The 22779-nt window shown below is 31.8% G+C and overlaps 1 protein-coding gene across 1 annotated transcript; it reads right to left on the bottom strand.

The window, feature by feature from the left end:
• Nucleotides 1-3691: 3691 nt before the first annotated feature.
• LOC130895102 (NADH-quinone oxidoreductase subunit B-like) lies at nt 3692-7240 on the bottom strand. Its single transcript, XM_057802237.1, has 3 exons — nt 6840-7240; nt 5205-5386; nt 3692-4018 (listed from the first exon to the last, which is right to left on the bottom strand). Exons 1-3 carry the CDS (start codon nt 7178-7180, stop codon nt 3813-3815), a joined length of 729 nt encoding a protein of 242 aa, XP_057658220.1. The 5' UTR covers nt 7181-7240; the 3' UTR covers nt 3692-3812.
• Nucleotides 7241-22779: the final 15539 nt, after the last annotated feature.

Raw genomic sequence — 22779 nt, 5'->3', positions numbered from 1 at the left:
GTTTAGTACATTTATATACCAATATCCTTGGATCAAACTTTTCCTAATAACGCAATTTTTTGGCGACTTTGGTTCATAAATGATCCTTCCATATAATTCGCTCAAAGATTTGCAGTGGTAAGAAAAAAATTCACAGCTCTGGTACAAATTTAGCTCCTATGTATGGTTCCTTATCAACCTCCAGCATTTATCAATCCACATTCTGGGATTCTATTCACTCTGATAATGCTTTTCCATCTGTAAAATGAGCTGATTTCACACATATCGAAATATCAGAGAAAAAATTAAATTCTGGTAGATTTGGTTCCTGTATGGTCCTTTCCTAGTATCTAGCACCTATCCACCAACATTCTTGGATTTTATTTTCCCTGATAACAGTTTTTTATCCATAAATTGTCCTGAGGAAACCTCTTCCCGTACTCATAGCTGACAGATTTCGAATTCTTAGGAGAAAATTCGCAATTTTTTGGCAACTTTAATTCGTGTATGATCCTTTTATAATTTCAATCACTTATCAATCAATATCATTGGATTCCATATGCCCTAACAAATCTTTGTTATCTATGAAATGGCCTGATGACAGTTCTTTTCATGTAATCATCATCCTTGGATTTTATTTTCCCCAATAACAGTTTTTTATCTATAAATTGTCCTGAGGAAACATCTTCTCGTACCTATAGCTAACAGATTCCGGATCCAGATGTGAGTCTAAGAAATAAATCTCAAGTGTCATGTTGCAACCTAATCCTTGTTAAGTCAACAACTTGCTAAGAAACTTTGGATTCTATCCAAATACTGGATCTTTTATTTATCACTTGAAGTAATGTACAATGGAAATACCTTATCCTAAAAAAATTTATTTGATGTGCAGTGGTGGAGGAAGAGCTGTTTATGCAAGAGGTGAATAATTTATATTTATAGGGCTCAAATATTTTTGCGTAGACATTATTTTCGATGATAATGATTTCTTCTATCTGAACTATTCTGTTCACAAAAAAAAAAATCAGAATGTCGTAGAAGTCAGCTGAAGTCCGAGTAAGAAGGCATCGCATCTCTTGTAGTCCTTGAATATCATATCTTTTCAACATCCCGCTTTTTTTCTTGCTGTTTTTGATATAGTTTTAAAAATAAAAGGAGGTGATTATTAATCCGCAATTCAGAAACTTTTTGTACCTTCAGAGCATCCTCGATGTTTCTTTTCTATTAATACGTGGGGTTTCGGCTTGTTGTTCTTTATTATTATTTGTGTGACATTGCACTCACCATTCTCATTCTTTTTCCATTGCTAATTCTGTTTTATCGCATCTTTCATGCTAGCTCTGACCTCCTTCGATCTTTTTCAAAATTTCTTTTCTTCCTTTCCCCATGTTAAAATCATTTTCTGCTATTTTACTAACTTTTTCATCAAATTTTTCGAAAAATATTAATTTTTGTCTCACAATTTTTTCTTCCATTCAACCGTGATCATTTGTAATAGTAGTTTTCCTATAGTTTTCTATGTTAAAAACATTGAAAGGCCGACTCTTTCTACTTCGGTAAAGTGAAGTACGCATTTATTAACATGTCTTGTAACCTCTTTTTTATTATTAAACGTCAGTGAAGTGAAGCACCTATTCATTATAATGTTTTACAGCCTTTATTATTCAATTTTCCTTTGTTTAAATGATATATTGATTCTTATTACACTTTACAGCCCTACTTCTATTTATTATTCTTTGAAAAAGTAAAGGTCTTGATTCTTGTTCTATTTTGATAAAGTATTTATTACAATGCTTTGTAGCCTTTATTCACTTATTAAGCTTGAATAAAGTGAAGTATAAAAACAACGTGAAGTATCTAATCACTTACACATTTTTCAGCCTTTATTCATTGATAAAGTGAAGTACTTATTTATTGACACAATTTACTGCCTTTATCCTCTTATTCCGCTTTGGTACAGTGAAATATTCGTTTATTGCAAACTTCATAGGTTTCATTCTTTTATTTGGCTCTGATAAAGAGAAGTATTCAATCATTAACGCATTTTACAGCCTCGATTCTTCAATCCAGCTTTGATTAAGTGAAGTACCTATTCATTGACAAAATTTACTGCCTTTATTCTCTTATTTCGCTTTGGTACAGTGAAGTATTCGTTTATTGCAAAGTTTTATAGCCTTCATTCTTTTATTTGGCTTGACTTCTTTTGTTGCTTCATTTTTCCTGTTAATAGTCTTGTTTGTTTTCTACTTCTATCCAAATTTGTTGTTGTCCATCGGACTTCAATAGTTTTTAATTCCAATAACTTACTTTCGTTTGCTTCTTTTGCCCTTTTTCCTCGTTGGCTCCTTCACTTATATTCATTTTCTCTCCTTGTTTCCTTTTTGTGACACCCATCTCAACTTATTCTTCAAGTTTCTTAGATTGTTTTAATTTCTTAGTTTTCTATTTATTTTGTATCAATCTCCCTTATCTTTTCGGCGATATCCAATAGACACGTCAATTATGACAGATATTTAACAAAAACTGAAAATTTGTTGATAGTTTTATAGCATAATGAAAACCCTTCATAAATCCGTTATAATATTGTTTAATTAAGTTCACTAGGTGGTAGTTATGGGATTACTCCTCCATGGAGATGTAAAAAGAGAAAAAAATGCTAATTTTTGGTTCTGTATAGTTCGCCTTTTTACAACAATCAAATTGTTTTCAAATTTGATTTGAAATATAGATTAGTTGATAATTGATAAACCAACAAATATTTTTAACGATTTTCAGTCAGGAAGGGTATGAAGCGAACAACAATATGATTGATTTCACTGGAACTGGACCTGTCATACTAATTGCTTTTTTGTACATCGTCCTTCCATCCCGTTGAGCATAATTAAAACGCCGCGCAATTAACCCAATTAATAAGGTTAATGTTGGCTAATCTTCGAGATATAAATTGAATAATTTGTATTCTATTGATTTTCATATTAATTAATCGTACCAATGAGATTGATATTAGAATAAAATAACATGAATTCCGAAAACTTTTCCATCAATTAGAAACAGACATTTGAAGAATTGAAATACCCCGTATACATTTAATTTTGAGTTAATTATTTCATCTTATATACGAGGGCCGTTTTTTTTCAACCTCCGTGCAGACGCTACATGGGTAGAAGAAGGCGGGCATGTAGGCGACTGCGAAGCTCTCTCACTACACACTTTGCCATTTTTGACATCAGGCGTCAGTCGGCGTGTGCTATAACCACTCTATTGTTCAATAAAATATTCTAAAATTGAATCCCGTCACAGAAAAAGCTTACTTCAAAACTAACCCAAGCTCATCTGATAAATAAGGTTAGGTTGAACAAGAATAAGTAATTGATCAACTCAAGACTAGGATATGCCATATTAGGGCTATTTTATGTATGAAATAAACATAAAAAACTCAACGATAATGATCTTTGAAGCAGTATACAAAGATTCTGAATCCTATCAAACAAATTGTGTTTTTGATGAGGATAAATTTTTACCAAGTACTTAAATCAAACATGAAAATTGCCCATACTAGACCAATAGATGACTGAAGGTCACACTCAACCCCTTTAGAAAAACAAATTAACAACTTTCATATAAATTTCGATCCATTAGTTAATCCTCTAGGACGATCATTTCTTAGTGAGAAGAGACGTTCTAAAAAGCACCTACTGCCTAAATATAATGATTCTAGTTTAAGTATCTTTAATAAATATTTGTTTATATTCACATACACATGAATGATTGTAGCTTCATTATAATCAAATAACAGCCAAATACATTCACAATTATCAAATCCATCTTATCCATCATTTTTTTTTAGTCTTTTCAATTCCAACAGATTTTCCTTTCTGGAATTCTCTGCTTATATTTTTTCTGTACCAACTCTGAACAGCATTTACTCTTTTAGCTTTCCGTTGTAGCATCAATAATCCATACATCAACGCTTCAGCTGTTGGTGGACAACCAGGTACATAGATATCTACTGGAACTATTCTATCACAACCTCGAACAACTGAAATATCAGAATCAAAACATCAGTATCTTTACCGCTATTCCATAGATTTTTCTTCAACAGAAATGTCCGTAGAAAAATAAATGAATCTAGAATTCTACGGTTTTAATAATCAGTCTATGGATTCACTAATCTGTCTATTAATCAGTTCATCAATCTATTTATCTAATTATCCATCAATCTATTAATATATGAATTTATCTATCAAAATCTACTAATTATGACAGTGAAAAGCTATTCATCCTCAACCATCTATCAATTTATTGATCCATCTATAGATCAGTCCGTGAATCTATGACATTTTCAATCTATTTATCTAACCATCTCTCAATCTATCAGTATATGAATTCATCTATTTGAGGCTACCAATCTATGACAGTAAAAAGCTATTTATCCACCCATCTATCAATTTATTGATACATCTATAGATCAGTCTGTCAATCTATGACATTTTCAATCTATTTATCTAGCTATCTGTCAATCTACGAATCTAGCAAACTATATATTCTATTAATCATCACAATTATCAATCTATGGGCCTATAAATTTATCTTATGTGCAGTCTGTCAGTCTTCAACACTGTCAATTTATTTATCTAAACATTCATTTACCTATCAAACCATCTAGTTATCAATCTATTACACTGACAATATATTAATCCATTGATCCGTTGATCGATAAATACATCAGTGTGTGAATCTATAACACCGGCCGGCAATCTATAGATACAACCATCTATCAATCTATTAGCCTATGAATTCATGTATTGATTAGTCTATCAATCAATAACACTTACAATCTATTTATCCAATCATCTATGAGTTCAACCTCACCCAATCAATCTATTTATCTAACCATATATAAATCTACCAGCCCATGAATATCTGTCTATTGTACTATCTATTAATATTTAGCTTTAGCAATATATTTGTCTAAAGATTTGTCTATGAATCTATCTACGCATCTTTGAATTGATCATATACATTATTATTAGACCAATCTATCATTCAATCAAACAAGTTTTTGCCCCTCTAGTTTCAAAGTAGTTTCAAAGATTTGGAATGACTAATATAATATCCTATAGAAAATACTTCAATATGAATTCGCGTAATTTGAAAATTCTATAAGAGTGTTTTTGGAAAAGGAAAATCTCCAGTAAATTCCACAACTTTCCGTCAAGTCTCACCGGAATATGAGTAATGATAATATCCTCCACCATTAGCGCAACTACCCATTGATACAACCCATTTCGGTTCAGGCATTTGATCATATATTCTCCTAAAGGCAGTCGCCATCTTGTTAGTTAACGTGCCAGCAACGATAATCACATCTGTTTGACGTGGAGACGCTCTAAACACAATACCATATCTAAAACAATAAACAAATTTGACTTTATTGGAACTATTCATTCTTCTACAGGTAAGGAAATCTAGTACTAGATTAATTAGGGTGTCTTCTTTGTCCCCAAAAAAGTGCTTGACCCAATCCTATCAAGTACTTTCTAGGAAAAAGACGTTAGTAAGGTATAGGTCAAGCCTGCTATTTAGATCTCACTATTTCCAAACAAGCAAATAACAATCAAATAGTAACATTCCCAGAAATGGTATTACTTTCTGGTCCCCCTTATAGTTTCTAAAATACTCTGCACCTCTTCACATGCAGCTCTTTCACTTCACCTTTAATTTTTCTAAATTTCGAGGTTATTTTATATAAACATTACATCTTAAATCATAGCCAGAAAACTAAATGTTATAACTTCGTCGATTATGGATGCCATTAATCCTCGACGACTCCATCTACCATAGCCTTTATATATGTACCGCCTCCAACTCAATAGAGGAGGCCTCCCCCTTCAGTTTTTTGTATAAACAACAAGATCTGTAAGGAGTTTCTCCTTCTTATCTAATAGAAGGGAATTGTTGATTGATTTTATGTTCTGGAAAACAAAAAGTTTTGATTCTATGGAAAGATTCTCCAAGTGATCAGCTTGTTAATTGTTGTGAATTCTGGTGTTGCAAGGTATCCACGTAAGTGAGTTTATTGTTAGCTCCCAGTCGGCACAAAGATTTTGTGCATTCCCTTACTAGCTTTGACTCAATTTTATGAGAGACGCGTGTTTATAGAGCTGCTATGCTATCTGATAGAATTATCTAGGTGGAAAAATATGTGACGAAGCTTCACAATGGTTTAAAGGTATTGAAATGTTCAGAGCATAGCCTTTTGGGAATCGTTAATAGAATGAAAGAGAAATATTTTCAATTGTTTAAGACCTGGGGTTTTTCTTCATGGTTCTGATTTTTCATTATTTCCATATTTTCATATAACCATGAGTTTATGAATTTCTGGAAAACCTATAAAAAGTTGTGGTCCTATGGAAGAAGTTGTCAATCCTTTTGTCTCCAAGTGATCAGTCAGCTTAAAGGTTGTGTGCATTTCCATACTAACTTCGACTCACTTTTATGAGTTGTAGAGCTGCTGTGCTATCTGATAGATTTATCTAGTTGGTAAAATATGTATCGGAGCTTCACAAAGATTTGAAGGGATTGAAATGTCAGAGCAAATCATATAGTGTTCACCAGCTGAAATTTCCTCAAAGGATGGATATTCAATAGTATTATACATATGAATGCTAACGAAAACTTTTATTTCCTTTGAATACTGTACTTGACTTTTCCTCAAAACTTCTGATTCCATAGTGAATATACAAATATGCCCATTGATAGAGGATGTTCACTCATTAGTGAAGGAAATATGCGAAAAACTTTTGATCGTTTCATATATTTTCTTGAAGCAATTTGCTGGAAATAATACATATTTTTACCTATCCATGTCATATCTAGGCGCGGCGATCTGCATCATCTCCACGGCACAGCAAGCCAATCCAAAAGTCATAGGCCACAATGATCTACTACGTCCCCAATTCATAAGATCGTCCATTCTTGCTAAAGTCCATTCAGCAATGTTTTTCGTGTCTTGGAAAGGAGAATAGGGTCTCCATTCTCCTTGCTCATATTTCGGACTCATGTTTCTCGGTACTGAAGTCCGCTTATCAGGAACATTCGTTCCACATTCATTTTTTTGTGTTGATTCAGTTCTAATAAACTGTAAATGCTTAGATAATTTATAAAATTGTGGTAACTTTGAAGTAATCGTCATATTCATAAATTATTTTTGAATTTGACACGTTTATAATTAAAACTGTCAGTGCGATGTTTCGATTTTAGGCCCTACAGGTACATGGGCTGCTGATCTTTCTACTCTTCGCAACAAATGATGAGAGACAAAACACCTCTTCGGACTAAAGTTAAACATGAATAGGAATAATTTCTGATTCTTCTAAAAATATTGTTTTCTTGTAAGAAAATCGTAAACAACGATTAATCCTTTCAGTTATTTTCCTCTTACTGTGAAATGTAAGTTTCTTATTAATTAGATGAAGTGCACAATTCAATCACTAACTGAACAGAGCAGAGCAGTTTTCCCAGTATACTAGATCGTTTCATTAGACGGCAAATAGTAGTCTTTACATCAATTTGGAAGCTTCACAGAGTTTTGAAACAACTATAGAGGTCTCTTGGAGAGGGACTGCTGATGAAGGAATGATCGGTAGATTTCCTTCATTGGTTTCAGCAGGCTAGGTTGATGATGCGCTTTTTTAAGTATCTAAAACCACTACTGCTCCTTCAATCTCTTCCCCGTCATATGAGAACTTTTTGAACTGAAGCTGCTTAACAAAAAAAAAATCTGATAATAGTAGACCACGGGGAGGGGTGTTAGGCCGCTTCTGACTAGTATATCCAGCCATTTTGTGTTTGGTAACAAAGTCTTAAGTTTGTACTTTCAAATTTCTAATTGCAAGCTCAACAGTTGGAAGGTACCTAGACTTGCGGGGTTACGCCGGTGGTTATATGGACATTGCTACGATAATGCATTTAGCTTTGATAGTAATTTTTTTGGCATAACAGCGACCTGTTCTGAAAAAACTTTCTGAGGTGCCATCAGCTTCTGGTTCTCTATTTACCCCGCAGATGAGGACCTCAGCATACTTACGATTCAATGTAAATGTGAAGTTGACTTTCCAATATGAGTACTAGAATTTTCCTTCACTATTATATGATATTAATAATTTTGTGCTTCTTACAAGATAGCTTGGTTTGTTTACTTTCATATTAAGAACACTAAATGTCACTTTATCTATAATATCAATCCTGAGAGGACTGAATTTAACATGAAATTGTTTTATACTCATCCGAAATCTGATTATGAGATTTATGACAAATAAATCTTGAAAAGTCCAAAAAAGTTGATGGATTAGAATTAAAGTATATTTTATGAAGTGTTCATGGTGAAAAGAGTTGAATAGAGAAAAATATTTAGGATAAGGTTGAACCTGTTAGCTTTTAAAATCAGTATTTTGTTATAAAATGTTTTAGTTTTAAGTACCTATATTGAGATGAAAAACGCATCAGCGACGTTTCATTCTAATTTCGACTTGTATCAAAACGTTGTACAGTATTATTTGAAAAAACTATCTCAACCCTATTGATTGGAAAAACAGCATCACGATCCTAGTATACAAAAGGAGAAATAATCCAGAAAATTATAGAATGGTATCTTTGCTAAAATGCGTGAATAATATGCTAACCACAAACATTCCAAAAAAGTAGTGAACAGAATAGGAAAAAGCGATTAACAACAAGTAAATAGATCCACTATAGACTTAGACAAATGATTGAAAAATTCATTGAATATACTCATGCTTCTCGTTTTGTTAATTTCAATGGGGCATTTGATAGAATTCTTTCTTCCTTTAATTAATTTATTTCATTTCCTCTTCACTTCTTTTTCGTTGTTGATTGCTTTGTTATCAATTTTCAAATTTATGCTTTTTATTTTTTCAGTTTTTCAGGTTTCATTTCAAATATGAAATAATATTTAGAAGATATATGGAATGCAACTAATTCATTTATATACATTTTTCCTTTTCCATTGATATTTTTTCGAATTCTAACAATTCTGAAACGTGGCTGACGGTTTCTCGTAGAAGAAAATAACTTAAATCAGATTCAATGTTAACGCTGCCATTATCATCGATTTACATGGTTCAAGTAGAACATAACTCAAATCGACAATTTTTGACAATATCGAGAACGTTAATCGTCTGTATTTGTAAAGTGATAGGCATAATCTCTCAAGTTTTTCCATTTCCTTTTCTGGTACATTCCATGCTATAACTTTGACATCTCTAAATGTTTCCAGTATTTCCAATTATCCTAGTTTATGTACTTTAATTTTGTAGCAACAAAACATTTAATAATTATGCATTTCATTTGTTATACAGGGTTTTCCGGGACTTAATGCAAAAAATTCTGAAGTAAATGACATGAAAATAGTGCTGCGACTGAAGTTATGAATTCAGAAAGTATTTTAAAGTATATATTCCAAATTATACATTCGAACATGTTTGACAAAATCAATAATTTTACAGTAGTATCTGTACTGTATAATCTAAAGGTAGCAATAATTAATTTTTCATTTGATTTCTTAACAAAAATGTACTCTTTGTTTAACTAATTTAACTCGATAAACTTGATGGTTTAGGAGATATGTAGATTTCTAGATCGTTGTACATGCCGAGAAAACCGTTCGCTGTTAAGAGGCATTCTGAAAAAAAATATCAGAAATTGTGATTATCTATTGAACATACTTACAGGAGCTATTAAAACACAATAGAACTGCATACTGTTGAACATCGTGTTACTTATTGTTATTTTCAGATTGTACAGGTTGTCCCTGTAAAAATTACGTTTCTGTTAACCATTAGGCATGAGCCGCCCCTGGCATTCATATAGTGACATAGAATTATATATTTCGCCAAACACACTACAACGACATACGTAATCATCTATTGAAAATTCGATGTATAATTCCAAAATATACTTGAATATAAGTTCTAGTTCCGTAACTTAAGATGTCTATAATTCAGAAACGACGGGTCCTATTAATTTTTTTTTTCATATCTCAGCATTATTTTCACGATTTTTTGTCCCGATTTCAACTTCAAACTATTGAACTTTCCAATTGAACCCTCATAAAAATTTGTTCTCTGTATCATATTTTATAATTCAAATTACAATTCTTGAACACTCTATGGCAACATGGGGTTTTGTACATATCTACTAGAGAGAACATTATATTTTAAAACTTCTTAAAAAGTTGTGGACGTTTTTACTGAATGTCCTGATGTAATTAAGATAAATTCTCTCGTCGTGGTTTTCAATTGAAAAACTTTATTTTCAATTAGTAACTTTTGGTATCTTAGAATTAATAATGGTTCCAGAAAATCAGAGTGTCACCAGAATTAAACAAATCACTATTTCCTTCAGCGAACATAATCTAAAAGGCAGCTTTGTGTCAAAATTGCAATCTAAAAGTTGTTTTATCATTTTCTTAGCTCTAATCTTCCTAATCACTCCATTTTGATTGCCGCGTGGTTATCAATTTAATATTTATGAAATTTTCAAAATTTTGACATTGATTTTACGGGTATTTTAATATTTAGAAGAACATGTCCTGATTGACTTACTAATCCATCATTGTACAATACATTTGAAAGCTACTATCATCAAATTAGGATAGTAGGTTCCTCCTAGAACATTTTTCTTCAGGCCTGGGGAATATAAAAAATTCCTCAGTACAATAAATCAGCCGATGAAGAGATCGAGTAATAGACCAGATGCAAACATAAAAAAAGTGAAAGATTGCAAGCTCATAGTAACTCATATAAAATAGTCTTCATCGAAGCCATTGTACCAAAAAAAAAATATTTGATGAAAACATGAACGCAACTCTCTTCGAACTAAGGCCTTTTCTGCAACTTTTCAAATAACATTCTAGAATTCATTTCAAATAACTTTTTTTAGAGATTAATGAAATTTTATGTAAAATTACGAGCATAAAAAGAAGTTTGAAAATTAAACATGGAACCTTGGGAATAAAAACTTCATAATCTATATCCAGAATCAATAGTTTGTGACGGATTCAAAGTATTATGTTCCAAAAGACTGCTTGATGAAATTAAACCTGCGACAAAAAGAGATCAGCCCAAAAATTGCAATCCTCACTCATTTGTTTTGAAATCTGAACATATTGATCTATCGACTTACTAGGATGCTGCTTTCTGGAAAATAAGGCAAATATTGCATCATAAGATTTGATATACAAAGAGTTAATGGCATTTTCATACCTTGAACATTCATTTATGTATCAAAATACAGTTGAGATAACATAATTGATGAAAATATTTTGTTTTGATAGATTTGCACCTTGGTAAACTCCAAAAAATTTCATATCCAGTGGGCCCAAAGGCTAGTAGGAAAAGCAGCGGAAATCATGTCAATGAATATGAAACTTTTTAAATTGATTCACTGGTAACAAACTTCTTCTTCAAATCTTGGTGTGTACTATATTATTTGTGAAAATTCTGAGGTTATGTCATCAAAATCAACCGCCCCGAATAATTCGATAGTTTCTTACTTCGCATCACTCAATGCCCTCTACAATCTAATACAGTGTACTAAGTTTGGTAATTTTATATTGAAGGGTTGCAACGAAATGAATTTTTTCCAAAATTCCTAATCCAAGTCCCTATAAATCTTTAGAAATGTAACTTAATATAGAGGCAAATTGCTTCTAGGACTCCCCTATACGTTCGGTTTTGATGCGAGACACCCTGTATATTATATCTTGATCAATAACGAACTGAAACTTTCCTGACACTTCAAAAATAACCATATTAAAAAAATTATGAATATCTTCATCTTTGGAATCTATTTTTATATAAGTAATTACATCCACTGATGGTCATTCGATCATATAAACCGTACATTTTGAAACAAACCCTTCTTCATGTTCCAATATATAGGTTGTTGATTTATACGTTCGGCTGAATCCCTCGGAGTGTGCATATTAATTGAAAAAGACAGGAGGTTGTGCATCATTGTCAGCGTAGCCAATCTACGAGTTCGTGAATACAGTCAGTCCACAAGGAAGACGTTGATGGATATTTATAACCCTCGAAATGTGAATTTCAGTAGACGACATCGCTTGATAAAAGTCGATGACAAAAATGACTGATGTGAAAGTTGATCTGATTTCAAAAAACAATCGGCGTTTGAGTATTGGGGCCGCCTCAGCTACATACGAAAGGGTGAAATGTGTCCGAATGAATATGATTTATCGAGGAATCCGTTAGAAATGTCTACAGTGTTCATTTGACGTCAACGAATTTATTGAAAATCATCTTAAAATTAAGTCACCACTTTAAAGAAAAAAAAAATACATATATGGCACAAAATTCTCATATTGTATTTTTTTCTAGGTCACTTAGACAATGTTCTTCTATGATCTAAAATAATTCTGATATCGAAGTATTGGAAACAGTAGAAAAACTATATGAAGAATGGTGTCTGGAAAAACAAGGAGAACTAATAAAAATACACTGAGGATAGACTGAAAAACCTTCGCAGAAAATATCTTAGCATACTATATACACAATGGATACAGATTAGAACTGTGGAAAAAGGAAATATGAAGGTTGGAAGAGGACCAGAGATTAGGATGATCAAAAAAACTGTAAGAGAAAAAAACTGGAAACAATATTGAGTGTCATACATTGGAAGGGGAACAATTGAAGTGAAATATGAAGAATAGAAACCGAATCGGCAACAATGGGAACGATAAATTGGAGAAATTGTGGTTGAATTTTGAAGAGGTGCTAAAAAATGTAGCTAAAAAAGCATGTGGTATAACAAAAAATGCAAACACATTGGTGAAATGAAACTATGAAAGGAGATGAAACAGAAATAGAAAATTCACCTATTTACAAAAATTGAGAAGAATAGAATGAATTTCACAAAGAAAGATCGGCAGTCAATGAGTCAATGATATTAACAGAGAAGGAAAACAGAAATACTGCAAAAGGGAAAATCGAAATTATTTTATTTATTATAACCTCACAGAATGTGGATAAATTATACTGGAAATTGAAGAAGTCATGGAAAAAACAATTTAGAACAATTTTCGGAAGGATCAGAAATAAAAGTAGGGAAAGATAGTAAACAGGAAACAATACTAGTGCTTGGAGGAAGAGGTTACAAACTCAAATATTTGAGTTATTTCAAATTTACTATTTCAAGCTAATCCTGGAATCGTAATTATTAATCAAACTCAATAGTTATTTGTATGCCAAGGACTGAAAGTGCTACTTTGTTGGACTCTTCCAACCGCGGCGTACAAAACATTTTGTAGACGACGTATAAGATCCAAAACTTTTTCAATTACACTGAGGAAAGAAAATAAATAATGAAGAATTATAAACATTTTATTTATAATTTGTTATGGTGACACCACTTCATAAAGAGCTTGTGCTGTTTTTCGTAGCTTACACGAGATTTATCTGGCAACGAATTAAGAAAGGCCGCATTGCTTTCTTCGTTGAGATCAAGTGGCGTGGATTAGAGTAACTCTTCATCGCTGATGTTTTCTTTTTCATCATTATTTATTGTTATTTATCAATTTAGACAAAACTTTGGATCAAACAAATAATTTTAGAAAACTAAAAATTTAAGGTTATGCAAAATCATCGAAGTGAAACTGTCAACTGTCAACATTGAAGTGGCTAAAGTCACATTTGAGGAAGTTGGAGTTGTGTACTCCAGAGCGTCCAGAAAGTGTACGGAACTGTCACTTTCACTACATGGAACACTCAAAATTGAAATGGAAATGAATACAGAACGAACAACTTTCAGATGGCGTCGTCTAAAAAATATTTTGCTATAGTTATATATATATTAATGTGTCAAACTAATTGATTAAAACCAAAAAGTATCACTAGATAACAAAAAACTAATGTTTTCGTTTTTTAGTCATCGGTGGCCTCCAATTAAACATCTTCAACACCTAATTATTGCGAGTAAAACCCATGATAATTAGGAGGGACAAATTCTTCGAAGTTTTTCAGTGTCTTTCAGTTTATTTAAACAAAGGCTGGATATTCAACCGAAAGATCTGAAAATATTGGACAACTTGATGGTTGAATACCTCGTTTTCCTTAATTTACTGACTTGAAAGGCTTATTCAGATAATGTTTTATGAACATAATATTAGGATGCTCGGCCTCAAATCGAAAGCACTTTGCTGAAATTCACGTTTTCGTTTGTATTCGTTTTTTGTATTTGTATTTCTTCGAACGGATTTTTTATTTTTGATTCTCCAACAGACGATGAGATGACAGATGCAATTGAAAAATTGAGGAAAGAAAAAAACCAGGAAAAATCAGAATAACAGTGGACATTCTGAAAGCAAGTAATGACTTGGTGAGCTGGGTGAAAACTATAATAAATGAAAATGGAAAATATAGAAGAGAATCAGAAGAGATAATGTTTTGAATTTGAATGTGATAGAAAGTGACGACATATGAAGGACTCTAAAAAATACTCGTGTAGGAGTAGATGAAACAACGATAAATGGAATCAATGGACTATATAAGAATACAAGGAATGATCTAAGAACAAGACACAAATTTTCAAAAACTTTCAAGGCAACGAAAGGAGTAAGATGGACATACTAAACCTTCCGCTCTTTTTAGTTATTTTAGATGAAAGTATGGAAGAAGCAAAAAACAAAAACAGTGAAACATTAGAATATAAAAAATTTCAAAGTATGCACTATGAACAAAAACTCAATATAAAATACAAGCTTTGGAGATGAATGGAAAGTAAATAAAAAAAAAGATAGTTTTGAATACCTAGGTTCAAAAATAACGGAACGTGTAGTAGCCTAGCATGAAATAAAGGATAGAACAGGTGCAGCAAGACGATTTTTTACCTCCAGGCAAAGAAAGAGATGAAAACACAAATTTCTTGAGAAGTAGTAAGTCTTTCACTGACTTTTAGAGAAAAAACATCTGTAACAACGTAAAGACAAATCAGAGAAATAATATACAATGCTATATCAAAGGAAGATAGAGGAGAAGATTGTAGAAGATTAAAAAATAAAACAGAAAAAATTTGAAAACGAAATCTATAAATAAGAAAATAGAAGAAACGGGACTAACATGATGTGGACTTGTTAAGAGAATGAGAGAAGACAAAATGGGTTAAAGAGTATACGAAGCAAGAAGAGCCAAAAAAACAATTGGAAAGGCCAAGAAAAATATGGGATGAAGAAGTTGAGATTGCAATAGAAAAATAAAAATATTAAATTTATGAGGTTAATAATGGAAGTAATTAAGAGAACCAACGAAATATAGTGGTTTAAGATGGTGCTTCATCACCAAAAGTCGAAGCGAGTTGATCGGCACACCGTTGTTAGTTTAATTCATGTCGAAAATTATGTTTTACTAAGATGAATGTTTTAAGTATCTGTAACAACTCAAATAGCACTCGTATATCACGTTCCGAGTACGTTCATCATTAAAAATGTCAAAATTTATTATGGGAATGTCACATTTGACATATTCAAACCGTTGTTGCCATATTTCAAAATAAAGTTGCCATATTTCAACATCCCAACATATATGAAGTGATCTAAATCTGAAAATTCTATACCTTTGAATCCAAGTATTAGTTATAATTTATACATTCTACTCTAAATTAATGAATTCCACCCACTGGTTCTCTTATCACGTTTGAAACAAGGAGATGGGGTTGTCTTATAATAAATTTTAAATTAAATATGTTTTTAAAAATGATAACTGTTATTTTTTTGTCCGTTCTGTGAATTTATCTGTTAATTTGTTCTTAATATAATTATCACAGAAGAAAAATTGAGTCAGATTCACAATTGAGGTCTACCAAAATAATAGAACCAATTTTCTTGATGTCACATTAAATAAAATAACCAATAAAATATTTAAACAATATTTAAACTTCAATTCGTGTCATCCTATATCACAAAAAAGATCAGTGATAATAAGTTTAGCTGATCGATATATCCAACTATCAGATCCTCAATTTAGATGCTTAACTTTTCAAAAAACCAAAACTACATTGAAAGAAAATAATTATCCGGATGATAAGCAACGTATTTAAAAAAAGATAAACATATACTGCCATCAAATGAAAAACAAAACGAAAAATTAGAAAATAAAACATTTTTCCTTACTATATGTATAAAGACTTTCCCAACAACTATCAAATTATTTTAATAAATATGATATTAGTTTAAGTCATAAAGGACAATACATTTTCCAAATATTTCACTAAATTGGAATCTAAGACACCAAAGAACATAAGAGTTAATATTATATATGAAATGCTTTGTAATAATTGTCACGCTATCTACATAAGGTAGACATCTCAGTATTTAGAAAATAGACTAAAAGATCATCAATACGATAAAAAAATAGAACTGCATTAAGAACCATGAAATATCAGAAAAACATAAATTATAAGGAATCAAAAATTCTTGGAACGAGATCTAATACACGAAAAAGAGAATTTTTAGATATGGTTCACATTCATAAGAACAAAAAAGCTATAAATAATAAAAAAGACCTAAATAAATTGGGTGAAATTTTTTAAATTCTAATAAAACTATAAAAAATTTAACTGATTACTACTACATATTTAAGATGTAAGGACTAAGGAAAAATTAATTTTTCTTATTAGAGCAAAGTTGATTTTATCCTTATTTTATATCTTTCTCTCAAAAATTATTAAAAAAACTATTTTGAAACAGAAGAGACCTAAAATCAAGAAGTTTTAGAAACATTCATATGTAAATATACGAAATCTGTTCATTGCAAACATTATTAAAAATTTTTCAAATTCCTTTAATTTCAAAATAAATTTTTAATTTTAAATTCTCGTCTGGAAATTGTTTTTCCTCAATTTCTTTTGGTAATAATCTTTTGCAGGTTCATTAGAAGAGTTTTTTTAATTACAAAAGTATTTTGAATTATTGGATCGGAAGGAAAAGGAAACTCGCTTACCTTCAATAAATCATCACCGTGTTTTTAATTGAAATTCGTTGAATGATTACAGATGTCGAATACTTGATATCCCTATCAAACTTTTAATTCAATTTCCAACCTAACCAATGTCGAGATCTAGATTTTATTACGACAAATAAATGTACGAGGTCTGGCTATTAAATAACGAGATTGCGCGTATAGAGGGCGCCCTAGACGGGTGGGAGCAGAGCTCCTAAAGGCACTCACCAAAGAAGACTTCTAGCACTGCTTCGATCAATGGAAAAAACGTATGGAAAGGTCTATGGCGAGGGGCGAGAAGTAGATTGAAGGAGAGCATTAGAATGTAAAATAATTTTTATAATAAAACCCATTTTCGTAACCAGTCTAGTTATTCAATAGCCATACCTCGTATATATCGAACTAATTGGCATTTATTGATTGTACTATAGCTAAACTTCAATTAAAAATATTTATTAATATCAATTTTCATATTAATAACAATGGAATTATTAAAATATTGAATTAAATAATAAAATATTCATTTCCTCAGTGTTATTTCTAATGTTTTCAGCATCGTCAATTGAATTTGAACAAAATTGGTCCAAAGTTCTTCTCTATGCATTACTATCTATCTTATCTCATTCAGTTAAATGTTTTTCCCTGTTCTATTCCATGTTGCTTTTTTCCTGCAACATGTCCAAACTTATGTCTCAATTTAGATATTGTAACTTGTCGAAACCAGTCTCTAATTAAATAAAGTTTTAAATAGCTATAATAATATAACTTTATAATAGTTTGTAGTGTGATGAATATTAAATCCGTGTACTGATAAAACATTGAAAACAAAAGTTCTAAACAGTCTTATAATAAAAAATTACAAACGGGGCTGCCAACCCCTTGCAACGCGTTGGCAACCGTTTTAAAAAGCCTCGACTCTCAAACCTCAAAGGCAAAATAGACGAAGGTTATTTTGTTCCAATATCTAACCACGACATCACAAGTTTCTCATTTCAATAGGTTAGTAATTCGTTGTAGTGAAGTCACTGTTTCCATTTTATTTATTTTTAGTTTCTTGAAACTATATTTGTGGTTGTTTCTTGAAACTATCTTTCAGTTTACCTTTGTAAATAAGAGTTCCACTAAAACAAACTAGACAACAACTTCTATTGCAACGAAAGTACAGAAGACTCAAAAGACTTGACCCATTGGATCATTAAAATAATAAAATAAACGTTCAAAAATAATCGTATACATGGCTCTTCATAAAAACTACGGTCCTGTGACTATTTCAACTTTTCTAGACCAACTCGTAAGTTGTCTGCGTCATAATCGTATTTTCACAGAAAATCCAGGAAATAAATTGAAAGAAATTTATATTGGAACTCGTGCCGATGAAAGGAACTTGGGTCATTTAATTGTTACGATTATCCCCGAAAACTTTATGAACGAACCTTTAAATTCCGCTGGAGATTTTGTGCAATAGGACAGTTCACGAATTATTGAGACCCAGAAACGTAATTTATTTCTATTGAAACTGTATAGATTTTTTTAATGGAATCAAAATATTGGGAACACAAAGTTTTAGGTAAATGGAAGTTAGAACATGAGAGATAAACTAAACTTTCACATAAATGATAATCAACTTAATTTCTTGTAGAAACTTTGTGGAGAGTACTGGAATAATATATTTATAGCTAACCATGATTATATAGGAAATTAATTAACTTGACCTGCTTCTTATTAGATTCTAGAACAGATGAACTGTATCTTGTAACCTAAAGGTCACATTTTGGGCTCCGACTAAGAAATGCAAACTCCAAACACCTTATTTTTAATTGCTTGGAATATGCGTTAGGAATAACCAATGTTATGGCTTGCTCAAGTTCTGCTTAAAGGTTGAATAATTAGCGATAATTGGACCTCGGCTGAATTATATTCAACTCTGAATGGATCCCGAAGAATATCTCTGGCTATCTGCGGTGGAGAAACAGATATTTGTCTATCGGTACATAAGCAGGGGAAACTCGAGTGGTTACAACAAAAATGAGGAACATGGTGAGGGTAGCAGAGATGGGCGACCTCCCAAGATATGGCACGAAAGCTGGACATCTACTTCTCTCTGAATAAAGAAACAAGTTAAGTCCTTAAAAAAGGACTTGTTTCTGTAGACATAGTGTCTATCCAATACAACAAATAGCTGATAATACTGCAGCGAGGGCTATGAAGTTAGCTAGTTAACGTAACCCTATGATTGCCTACATAATGGATCACCAAGAAGGTACAAGTTCCATCAGAATACTTCCCCAGTCATACTTTGGTTGCGTATGACGTTAGGGATGTCATACATCGTACAATAGACATTACTAGGTACGTCGTGACTTTCGGAATTGACTTCCTAGTCTTGTGGACATTGCAATAATTCCGCATACAATACAAAATGAGATAAAACTGAGTTTAGAGCTATTGAAGGATTGAGCATAAGATATCAAATAGAAAGATCTGATAATTTAGGATATAGTTTGATTCTCCAGATCGAAACGACGATATTGGAAAGACTACGTCGAAAAAATGAAAATGAACATCGAAAGCTAAATCACAAAAAACCGTAACCGTTTGAAATTCATTATTGAGTGAAGTATATATTTCATTAAGAACAGAACTTTAGTGCTTTTATTGGTTGGAAAACCAAATTGTTGAGCTATAAAGATTTCATGTTGAAAAGGAAAAGGCAATAGGCATTAGTCTTTCAATTATCTTTTATCAGATTAATAATAATGCAATAGAACGATATATACTTATTTTGGAAAATTTAAAAAGAGCTTAGCTGATAAGCCAACAATGCCGCATGAAGTCTTGTTTTAAATGCTGGTTTGCACAATCTATCTATAGGTCTAAGGAAGAGAGGGACGAGAAGGATTCTTACTAAAGTTTACGGAATGATTGTAAAGTTCGTCTGGGTTGAGATCAATAGAGTTCTCTAAACGCGTTTCGTTCCTCAAATCACTAATAACAGAAAATTATTTCGAGGAATTTTTAGCTCAAGAGAGGCTTCTTAAGTGATAGTTATCTTCAATAATTTTGATATTTTTCCATTACAAGAATATCTAGTTATTGATATAATTGAGTGAAAATATTTTAATATACAAAAGTATGTATTCTTTTAGTAGACCATGATTTATGATAATTAGTTTCAGACGAAGACGAAGAGGAAATGCTCTATGGAAGCACCTGATAGTTTTATCCTGAAAGTTCGAGTCAATATCTTCAGAAATATTAATCCAATCATTTGCTAAACATAAATTATGAAATTTGGTGAAGTTTTCTTCAGAGAAAATCCTAGCCAACAAAGTCTTTTCCTTAAGAGATTTACAAGGTATTACAAACTAAGTGAAAACTCCTTCATAGTCGGAGAAACCTGAATTGAATATTAATCACAATAATGGAAGATCGATGAAGTGAATAAGCAAATAATGAAAAACCAAGGGAGACCTTGCTGTCCATCTTCCAAGAAATAGCATGAAAGCTGGATATCTACTTCTCAGAGATTGATTAGTAGAAGAAACCACAATTCTCAAGAAAAGAGAAAAAAGAAGGAGCCCAAAATAATTAAAAATCATTTTTGACAAATAAAATTTTTTATCACGAACCGTCACTGATTGTAGTATTTGCTTTTTTTTAATTGCCATTTATTCTTCAATCACCATAGCAGAAGAATATTTTTTGAACTAAACTGAAGAGTAAAAGTGAATCAAAGTGCTTTAAAAATCTTTCGAACTATATTGTTCAGAGTAGTGAGAAAAAATTCGAAACCCATTTAAATATCGCCTTGATTCGAGAATGTCAAGAGAAATTCTCAACAAAACACTAAAGACGAGATTCAAATAGAACATGAACTCTAAATGCGACTAATTTATATTTATTGTGAGAATCCCCTTTATATATTTAAAGATTTAATGAAACAATGAATTGTCTACTAAATTTCTGCCCGGGTCTCGAATACTTAAACGCGAATCATTAAGTTTTCTTTATAGCAAGTTCGTTAATCTGTAAACAGCCTTTATTGGAATAAACGCAGCGACGTACGTTTTTGTTTTTAACTCGGGCAAATGTACGAACATTAAAAATAATCGTACTAAAATGTTTCGATAGTTTGAGCAACAGCAACATCAAATAAAATGCTTCAGATACTACATTAGTAATGATTCGGGATTAAAAGTCAAAAAATTATACTTCTATTTTTATGGGGCTAATTAGCAACATATATAGTGATACTTCTTCTATAAGTAATCATAAACCATAACTTTGAAACATATCCCATGAAGGTAATCTGAATGGAAGCAAGGTCCAAGATAGATCAAGGATTATCTCTAGCTGTGGAAAAGACCGATTTGAACTTCTTAGAGGAAAACGCAACATTTGACAATAATCAAGCGACGAAAATCAAAGAAGTCTTTATCGTGCCAGAAGATTTAATTAGCTATGCAGGATTCACCCTAGATTAACGAAAAGAATTTGCAGACTCACGCATTAATAACCATCTAAGCAGAATGGATACAAGCATATGATAAAAATATCCAGCCCTCTTTTTCTGATGACATCGTGTTAAAAATAAAGAAAAAAATATTTTTTCTGAGTGTATATACGCTTCCAGTATGAAATTTACTGATAATTTGATCTATAGATATTAACAAAAGCAAAATTAGAAATTTGTGAAGGTTTCCTTATCCACTTTTTCAAATAATTGAAATATGGAGGTGTCTTTAAATCAAATACGATACACTGTGTGCTAAAATAGACCTTTATATTTTCTAATAGAAAATATAAAGAGAAAATAGAAAAAGGCAGATCAGGTAAATATGTCAAGCTGCAGCTTGAGGAGGTGCCTGGTCCTTTTGCAAAAACGCGCTCCTTGAGAAGGCCCCGCTAAACAATTCCTCATTTGCCTTTGCCTATCCATTCTTGAAAATGACGGATGTTCGCGCATTTACAGATAACTTCGGCCCTACACGTGACAAAAAACTACAGACCACGAGATCTTCGGCATTAATAGCTGTCCACACTCACCCTAGGCAGGTTTATTTCTTCTTCAATGGAGACGTGAGGATTCTGATCGTTCCAATACACGCATTTTTCCAGATAGAAACTTTGCAGATTGGTTCAGTTGCTCAACTAACGGCAGAATTACTGTTTCCATATTTTCTTTAATTGTTACAGGTCACCTAGAACGTGGCGTGTCAGCACAGAGCCCGTTTTTAACAATTTCTGGTACGTCTTCTACACTGTTAAACCACTTAGTAGTTCGGAAATTGTTGAAATCAGTGAATTCCATTTATGTAGTAAGATTGTGTCAATTTCATTTTATTATAATAACAATTGTTTTGTTTAATTAATAACTAAACCTATGACAAGGTGAATGAATACAATTAATATTTGGTTTGATACAAATAGTGATAGAAATTCAATAGAAACTTCAATAAATCTAGATGTGTTTAATGATGGTCCCTTCCAACTTACCGTATTATTATACTGACACTTAGATGGCGTTACTAATATTAAATCCATATAAACACGACTCCATTCCATAACGAAATCTAGTCGACAATCATCCGACTGGATTGCACGTGATTAACCGACTTCAAAGCGTAGAAATACGCAAAAAACACTGGTAATGGTATGGCATCAGGGTTTTGGAATGTGCAAAGAGGTATAAAATTCTTCGATCATCTTCAGAAGGAAAAAACCATGAACGGCGGCTATTACGTGACGTTATTGGACCACAACATCA

Source organism: Diorhabda carinulata, chromosome 6, assembly GCF_026250575.1.
Source record: "Diorhabda carinulata isolate Delta chromosome 6, icDioCari1.1, whole genome shotgun sequence".
NCBI classification, from domain to species: domain Eukaryota; kingdom Metazoa; phylum Arthropoda; class Insecta; order Coleoptera; family Chrysomelidae; genus Diorhabda; species Diorhabda carinulata.
This window is presented reverse-complemented; position numbering and strand designations above follow the sequence as displayed.